This window comes from Cyclospora cayetanensis, unplaced genomic scaffold, assembly GCF_002999335.1.
Source record: "Cyclospora cayetanensis isolate NF1_C8 unplaced genomic scaffold, CcayRef3 CcayRef3_contig_59, whole genome shotgun sequence".
NCBI classification, from domain to species: domain Eukaryota; phylum Apicomplexa; class Conoidasida; order Eucoccidiorida; family Eimeriidae; genus Cyclospora; species Cyclospora cayetanensis.
The window spans coordinates 15,026-24,138 of NW_020312579.1; the positions used below are offsets into that span (position 1 = coordinate 15,026).

Consider the following 9,113-nt stretch of genomic DNA (forward strand, 5'->3'; position numbering starts at 1 on the left):
GGCTTACGGGTCCACGCACCGGGAATGTCAGCTGTCGATACACCGCGCAAAATGACAGAGGGCGTACAGGAAACCCTTGCGGCTGTGTCGTCAGAAACCGCAGCAGTGCCACCATCAGCAGTTCCGGAAGCTGCGCCACCACCAGCAGCGGCTAGCGAAACACCACCAGCAGCGGCTAGCGAAACACCATCAGCAGCGGCCAGCGAAACACCATCAGCAGCAGCTAGCGAAACACAGTCAGCAGCAGATTCAGCGTGGTTAGCAGATATCTTGAAGAAGACACAGTGGGAAAGCAAGGGGCAGCATGCGGCGCGCGTTGCCTTCATGCGGACGGCTGTAGCGGTGAGAGACTGCTAGGCTTTCAGCACAGCTGGGAGGTGTTAGGGGTTCAACAAGTGGTGAGGGCATGTTTGCGCATCGAGATGAGCTTTGGTATCACATGTTTGGTGAATTAGTCACTACTGCAAAGCGCAATGCGCGCGGTGTACTCACGGCATGGCGTACTCGACCTGCACGCCTCTGCCTGCAGATCTGATTGCAGTAGCATGCAGTCAACGTAGGTATTCATTTCCAGTATTCGTTTGCATCTTTTATTTGCCTCTGGATGACTACGCTTGCGGTGGAAATAGACGTCTCGTCGAGACGTCTATTTCTTGCCTCCCCTTCTCTCTCGCCCGTTACCGTATCCTGCAAGGAATTCTTGGCGTCTTCGTGGCACTCGCTCTGTGTGCGTTGCAGTCCATGACTGCATCGGGGGAGCTGAACGAGGATACTTGCCGCCTCCTCTCTGGCCTCTTTTACTCGGTTAAATATTTGGGGTGTACGTACACCCCAGAGCTGGAGGCGCTTCTGTACAAGTACGATTCTCAGCTGGCGGAAGATGTGGCCAGCGCGCGAAAGAAAGAAGCCAGCAAGAGGCGCAAGGAACAACAACAGCAACAACAACAGTAGAGTAGGACTTGCAGCCGCCATTGCAACGAGAGGCGGCTGCTCATCTGGAGGGTGCAGCAGCATCTCGCGTGTCTTCACATGCGCAAGTATTTAGCTGCTTTCCAAAATAAGAAAGGTCTCAAAGGGCCGCCTGGCTGATAGCGGCTCGCCCTCGAAAGGCATCGATAGTTGCGGGAGAGAGAGGCCCCCACCCGGGGGCCCCTACACGAAAAACATCAGCACTGCGTAAATGCTGACGGGTACAAAACAACAAAACTCTACAGTCACACGTCGAGAGAACCCCTCGTTATTGCTGATCCCATGCAAAGCTTTTAGAGAGAACTCTCTACGCGGGAGACGCGCTGCAGCAGCAGGCGCAGTGCCTGCCGCTGCTGCACCCGCGGCTGTTGTATCTACCATGGCACTCGAGAGAGTGGAATAGCCTCTGCTTGCGCTGCTGCTGCCCTTGCAGCACCAGCAAGGAGGCAGCAGAGGCAGCCGTGTTGGTTCACGATCACTCGAGCTCCTCCATACGGGCTCTACCCGAAGGGTTCGAGGTGAATCCACAATGAGGAGCTGCTGCTGCCGCGTCCGCTGTTGTCAGTGTTGCTGATAGTGCTGTTGTTGTCGCTGCTGATAGTGCCGCTGCTGCTGCACCTGGCATTTCCGTTGTCACCACCAACTGGCTGAAGGGCGGAGGTGCTGGCAGCATTGGAGGTCTAGGAGGCAGCCACAGAGGGGGGGCTTGCGGCTCCTTGAAATGATTGTTTTTATTCGTTCCCAAGGGCAGGAACGCCGTAGGAGTGGCGGGGGAGAAGGGTGCAGTACCCCTGGGGGCCCCTGGGGGCCCCCCCCCGCCGACACCTGCGTACATTTGCGGGAGAGTCTCGGAAGCCTCGTCTGGAGCCTCGGAAGTCTCAACAGCGCCTTCTCCCCTATTCAGGGAAGACGTTGAGTGGGGCGAAAGGCTCGTGAGCCACTGAGGTCGCCCTCCTTGCTGCTGCTGGTGCTGCTGCTGAAGGCACTGAACTTCCCACTGCAGCTGTTGCAACTGAGGCAGCATGCAGCAGCTGCTGCTGCAGCGTAAGGCTCCACACTGCAGGGCAGCGCCGAGGGCTCCGAGAAAGCAGGAGAGTCTGAGAAAAAGCCGCGAAACGACAGAAACGCATGCGATAGATACACAGTGCAAGACGTACACCCCAAAAATTCAAAAAAAAATGATTGAACACCACGGGAAAGGGTGGCTGCGGCAAAAACAAGAACACTTTCAGGTCCAAGACTCATGCAAGGCATCGATCGGCGTTCGATAACACAGTACGCGTCGAAAGATTGCCAGCCCCCCCTTGCTCATCATGCATGTTAGCATGCGGCATACCGCCACTGCATGCGGCGAACTGACCGCCTACCTGCAATACTATACGCACAAACATATTTACCTGCAAAAGATGATCGTGCATGAGTTTCTAGACCAGAAGTTTACGGAATGCTGCACGGAGGCGAGGAAGCAGGGTGCCTCGAGGAAGCCGACGATGACGATCCTGAAATTGAACGCTCCATAAAAAAAACCCCCAATAAAGACACCTCCGTAAACGCAGCACGCGCACCAGCGAAACAAATGCAGGCAGCAACAACGGCGGAAGGAGCAGCGGCTAAGGCAGGCAGAGATCTTACTTGTCGAGACCATGTAGAACTGCATGGAGGAAGGATTGCTGCGCGAGATTGAAGCTCATCATCGCCAAGAGCGACCTGACAACATCTGCCTCCGAGGGCTGGATACATCACCGCAAACACACACGCATGCGCAGGCAGCAGCAGCAGCAAGAAAGTTGCAGAGGCATTCAGCAGGGATTTCGGCGCATGCGTCAGCAAGAGCATCACCTGCGTCAAGAATTCTGGGTGTTCAGAGAGGCTGGCTTGCCTGATCACAGAAGTCTGCTCCTCTGAATGCAATCGTAGTGTTGCTGCTGCTGCTACTGCTGCTGCTACTGCTGCTGCTGCTCATGCTCGCGTTCCTGTTCTTCGCTGTATCTACACTGCAAAGTGCGTCTTCTGCTCCGTTGGGCTTCTTAGGGCAGCAGCAGCAAGCCATGTCACTGCTGGTGCTCGAGCAGCAGCAGCAGCAGTCCTCTGCCCCCTGCTCCTCGTCGCTGCAGAGAGCATCGGGGTACGTTGAATGGTCAAGGAGGCTGCTGCAATCGCTGAACTCCTCGCAGTTGCTGCTGCAGCAGCAGCAGCTGCAGCTACTGCTGCAACAACTGCAGCAGCAGCTGCTGCTGCACTCCCCGTCATTCGCGCAAGAGCAACAGCAGCAACAGCCACTGCTGCCACAGGCGCACTCGGCTGCCGTTGCGACAGCTTCTCCCGAAGGCTGCTGCAAGCCTTCTGGTTTGCTGGGGGTGAAATTCGGGAGGCTGCCCTTGCTGCCATTCGTCGCATCCAGCTGCGACAAGAGAGGCGCCTTCGAGAAACGTACAGCTGCAGCCACACCTGCTGCGTCCTCCCCAGCCCCCGCTGCTGCTGCAGGAGCAGAAGCAGCAGCAGCACAAGTGCTCCTGCTGCAGCAGTGGCTTCTGTTGTCTTTGAGCTTCGCGTGTTGCATCTTTCCAAAGGTAGAGGCAATTGTATCCCCCTTCAAGCCTAAGCAGCCGACAGACGCGCGCAAAAAGACTCAAACGCAAGAAAATAAAGGCTCTAAAACACAACAAGTGAAACCTGTGGATAAGACAACTTTCTTCGGCTCCAGAGGGGGAACGCACTGTAATTACACACCCCAAAGAAAATGCCGCCGCTGCTACTGCTGATGATGCTGCTGCTGCGCTGCTGCTCCCCTCCCTACGCAGCTCCCCCAACAACCCTCACCAATCGCTGCATAGTTGCCTCCGTAAATATCCTTCACCAGCATGTCGACTTTTCGATTGTCTCCTGTTTCCGCGAGCGACACGTAGGCAGCAGGGAGCGGGGAGGGAGCTGAAAGCAGCAACCTGTGGCAGGGCACAAGAGGATAGAAGACACTTTAGAGGCACTTCTGAGCAGCGCTGAAAGGCAATCCCTCTGCAAAAACACCCTTAAAAGTCTGCGCCATCAACGGCAATCGTTCGTAGTCAAGAGTCCCCTTCCCCGGATCAGACAGACACATACACCCCACTCCACTCCACTTCCCTCACAGAAGACTACCATGCATTTGTAGACTACATACCATGCACTTGTAGTAGAATAGCATGCATACTCTTGTAGCAGAATACATACCATGCATACACTTGTAGTAGAATACATACCATGCACTTGTAGTAGAATAGCATGCATACACTTGTAGTAGAATAGCATGCATGCACTTGTAGTAGAATAGCATGCATGCACTTGTAGCAGAATAGCATGCATGCACTTGTAGTAGAATAGCATGCATGCACTTGTAGTAGAATAGCATGCATGCACTTGTAGTAGAATAGCATGCATGCACGTGTAGACTATCGCACCTGCACAGGCCCATGAACGTTCCTCCTCCAATCGTGCTGCTTCCGATTCTTTCCGATATTCTGTGCGAATTGCAGCCAAGGGAAAACATGCCACCTCCACATCCGAACCAAGCGCTTTCAGCCCCTTGCTCCTCATGCTGCTTCTCCTGCTGCTGCTGCTTCTGCTGCTTCTCCTGCTGCTGCTGCCTCTCCTCCTTCTGAGGATCGTACGTCGAGGGCGCAGAGGTAACCTTGTGAAAGGATACTCCGGCTTTGAGATTTAGCAGCAGATACGGATAGAGGCTGTCGCTATCCTCGGCGCTTATTGGACTGCAAAACACAAACACGAGACAACAACCACCACGAATACCTTAAAGCCGTGTGTCTGCAGCCTTTTAGAGAAACAGAGAACTCCCTTCTTGCAAATGCTATGTCCAAGTGGCAAGAAGCTACCAGACCGCCACAAACAAGCAAATAAACACACACTAAGACACACACATACACATTCATACACACAAAGACACACACATACACACGACATACAAAGACACACACAGACACACAAAGACAAACACATACACACGACACACAAAGACACACACATACACACATACACACTAAGACACACACATACACACATACACACTAAGACACACACATACACACGTACACACAAAGACAAACACATACACACATACACATAAAGACACACACATACACACATACACACAAAGACACACACATACACACGACACACAAAGACACACACATAAACATAAAGACACAAACTCATGGACGCAGAAACTCAGATCCATACCCATACACTTAGATACACAGATATCCTACACACAAAGACACATACACATACATACATATATATATGCACAAAGACACATACATACACATATATATACACACACAAAGACACATACACATAGAGGACTGGAAGGTTGACAGGGGAGTATTCGACGCACCCTTCTACAAAGGCACTTTTGGGGGCATCAGATGCAGCAAGAGGCTGTCCAGTCCTGCGCAGCACAAGCAGGTGTTTTTTGCGAGCTTTACACGGTGTTGCTTCAGGAGGTTGATGTGCATGCACGGCGCTAGAACAAACGCCACAGGGAAGGCTTTCTTACCCGATATATTTGAAGAGCGTGGAGGGGAAGAGACGCCTTAGGAAGTGGAGGGCCCCTATGAGGCAGAGGCTTTCCCGCTCAAACGAGAAATCCAGCTGCAAGCATGCATGCGTTTGCTGGTGGAGCTGAGTGTGGCGTTCCTCCAGTTGCAGCAGGAGGCACTTGAGGGCGAAGGCGCCACTGCCTGTGAGCGCAATGTGAAGCTTCGAAGGAAGCAAGGGCAGGAGCTGCAGCAGTAGCAGCAGCAGGCACACACACACACACACAACGGCGCACTAATGATGCACAAGGTAGCGGCTTTTCTTTCTTTGTGTCTGCATGCTTCCTTGCAGCAGCCTTTGAGCCTATGCATGCGCCGCGCGCGAGAGGCCTACCGCTGGCGGTCGGACTGCCCTCGTGCACTGCCCACGACAGCCCCCTCACGCGGTGTATGAGCAGCAGCGGCACAAGCAGCAGCGGCACAAGCGGCAGCGGCACAAACTCACGATCTTGATTGCCTCCTCGGCGTCTTTAGAAAGGAGGCCCCAAAAATAGATTCCGCTGTAGAAGGCATCCGCCTCCGCTAAGGCGCTGGCGCTGGAGGAGGAGGAGGGGGTGTTTGCAGGGGGGGGTTTGTCGGCAGTGCCACAACTTGCGACGTCGGGGGGCAGGCAGCTGCCACGGAGCCCGTTGCAGACTTCCTGCTTCTGCAGCAGCAGCAGCAGATCCGTGACGGATTCCGCGTTAGGGCCCTTGATGCGTTTCAATTCGACCGCAGGGAGCGCTCCCTGCAGCAGCAGGCGGATGATCGCGGGGATGTTTCCATGACTGCAGGAGGAGGAGCTGCCGTCCGCGACTGAAGGCGCCGAAGTCGCGGCAGGAGACGAGCTGGAAGGCGGAGCGCAGAAAAAGACCACTCGCAAGCAGTTTGCCGTCGCGTCAACTCCCACGGCATTGCCCATTGGGGTTCACGCGTTGGGGTGTACAGACGCCTCGAGGGGCCAGCGGGCAAGTGCGACTCTGTCTCCCATGAAGAGGCGGCGGCCGAAAGCGAGGAGTCTTCATGAATGCCACGTTATATTCCCCGCCGTTACTGGAAAAACGGGTACGCTGCCGCGTGGCGGCTCAGGCAGCGCGTCCTCTGAGATCTGCTGGGGCACTCACGAAGCGGCGGAGCGGGAGTGTGCTGCGAGAATCCGACGCTTCTCGTGAGCGGTTCCGCGCAAAAAGGCTGGCGATAATACACACAGACATACTTCAGAGGCTCGAACCCTTGCCCAGCTCAGGGGCGGCGGGAGCGGCAGCACTGGAGCAAGCCGGAAGCTTGAACCTCATAGTACGGGTGTTGAAGGCTTACGCTCTCCAGTCTGCTGCGGAAGAAGGCTGTCGGTGTTTTCGGTCCGAAATAAACAGGAAGCAGGCGACGTCCTGCAAATTCTGACGCCAGCAGACATGCCACGCCAGCCCTTACAACGGAGAGCGCAAGAGCAGCAGCAGCAGCAGCAGCAGGTGAGGTGAGGCGAGGCGAGGTGCTGCTGCTGCTCTCTGTTGCTCGGGCTGCCGCGTGGCAGCAGCACAGCAGCAGCAGCAGCAGCAGCACAGCAGCAGCAGCAGCAGCAGCAGCACAGCAGCAGCAGCACAGCAGCAGCAGCAGCATCGCCTCTTCCCAGCCTTTTTCCATGTCTGTGGGCCAGACGCTAATTCAAAGCCCCAAACTTTGGCTTCCACTCCTAATTCGCGATTTCTCAAATCCGTTCGACAAGGGGAAGGCCCTTTCCACGAAGCCTATTGGATCTAACGAACGCCTAGGAACGCTCGGGGGGTGTATGTACTGCACTGCGGATCGGCTCCTTCTTCTTCCTCTCCCAGCAAGACACCCGGGCTTCTTTGCAGGAACTGCATTTTCAGGATCTGAGGTGTCCGAATTACTATTTTTAGCCGTCTCGCCTTCGCGCCTTCGTCATCCAACAACTCAGCGATTGTTCGCTGGCTTCGTGCAGCAGCACTCTGTCTGGAGGCTGAGCCATTTGGGGGTCTCTCTCTCTCTCTCAAACGCATTCAAAACTTGAAGCTACAGCAGACTCGCCGCAACTGGCTTCAGTATCTGTGTATGTTGAAGTATCTGTGTATGTTGAAGTATCTGTGTGTAAAATGCGTTGGTGTGTAGGTTTGCTATATTCATGTACATACACATGAATGGATGTGTGTGTAAGACTACGTATGTGCATAAGCATGTGAATGTGCATGAGCATGTGAATGTGCATGAGCATGTGAATGTGCATGAGCATGTGTACGTGCATGAGCATGTGTACGTGCATGAGCATGTGAATGTGCATGGGCATGTGAATGTGTATGAGCATGTGAATGTGCATGAGCATGTGAATGTGCATGAGCATGTGTGTCTATAAATAAGCATTAAAAGCATTATCTGATGTCAAGGGGAGGCCGCGTTGGGGTGTAGAGACTGCGACTGCCTGCTATTGCTTGGCGGATGCCTCTTTTGGCATGGGAAATCGCACACGTTTTAGAGGCACCCAACGCTTAGGAGGACTTGCGGGGGGAAGTAGAATAGGCTACTGGGAGTCTTCAGCCTCAAAAATCTCTAGCCGCAATGCACGAAAGCCATGAGCTCTCATAGGGGAGACATACACCCTAACAGGGTGAACGCAGTCGTTAGAGCCTCATCGACAAGGCGCACAGCGGATCCAACACTAGACAAGTCCTTCTTCGACGCACAGCCCTGCAAAGGATCGCTGCTGCTGCTCCCGCTGCTTCTCCCGCTGCTGCTGCTGCTGACTGAGCCTCTCCTGCTGCAGCCTGCGGAGGCAAGCGTTTCGAAGTCACACGACTCCTCTGCCGGCAAGAGGGGGGGGGGCCCCCTGGGGGGCCCCACCGCCCCCCCCTGGCTTGCGCTTCCCGCGACAGCCCCTGCATTTCACGTCTCCCTACGTCACACAAGCAGCACCAGCAGCAGCAGCAGCAGCAGCAGCAGCAGCAGCAGCGGGGAGCTGCGCCTCAGAGCTCGTCAGCGACTATGGCCCTTCGCAGGTGATGCAACTTTTCGACAGCGAGGAACGGCAGCGGCAGGAAAGCTGCCAGTGCTGCCTGCAAAGCTGCAGACAACAGCGTCGCACGCTACAGTCGCACATTCGTCGTCATCAGATGCCTTCTGCTCGGCAGCAGCGGGAGCAGGCGCAGCAGCGTCAGCATCAGCTCGCAGGGAGGAGTCTGACTGTCACACTCCTGAAATACTGCCCTTCCAGCCTTCCTTCTACAACGCAAGTGTACTTACAGGGCTCCCCGGAGGTGCTCATCCGCGACTGCAGCTGCGCTCCCTTCCGCCGCTTTTCCCAGGAAGTACGAATTTTTTGTCTTCTTTTTCATCGTTGTCGCCGTCGCCCTCCTCCCCCTGCAACAACGGCAACCAGCAGCACAGCACCCAGCAGTACGACAAAAGCGGCAACAGCAAAATCAGCAGCAAAAGCAGCAACAGCAAAAGCAGCAGCAAAAGCAGCAACAGCAAAAGCAGCAGTTTACAGGGGCCTCTGACGCCTTCGCTGCTCTCTGCTGTCAACGTTCCCCGCGACTTAAAAATGCTCAAAGTGTCTCAGCTTCC

The 9,113-nt window shown here is 54.9% G+C and overlaps 2 protein-coding genes across 2 annotated transcripts; one reads left to right on the forward strand and one right to left on the reverse strand.

Moving 5' to 3' along the window:
- The first annotated feature begins 51 nt into the window (after positions 1-51).
- LOC34622490 lies at positions 52-951 on the forward strand. Its single transcript, XM_026335063.1, has 3 exons — positions 52-120; positions 178-342; positions 739-951. Exons 1-3 carry the CDS (start codon positions 52-54, stop codon positions 949-951), a joined length of 447 nt encoding a protein of 148 aa, XP_026190848.1.
- A 118-nt stretch (positions 952-1,069) lies between these two features.
- On the reverse strand, positions 1,070-2,660 carry LOC113146761 (pantothenate kinase 4-like). The gene is made up of 5 exons (XM_026335065.1): positions 2,602-2,660; positions 2,367-2,468; positions 2,028-2,066; positions 1,618-1,865; positions 1,070-1,152 (listed from the first exon to the last, which is right to left on the reverse strand). Exons 1-5 carry the CDS (start codon positions 2,658-2,660, stop codon positions 1,070-1,072), a joined length of 531 nt encoding a protein of 176 aa, XP_026190850.1.
- Positions 2,661-9,113: the final 6,453 nt, after the last annotated feature.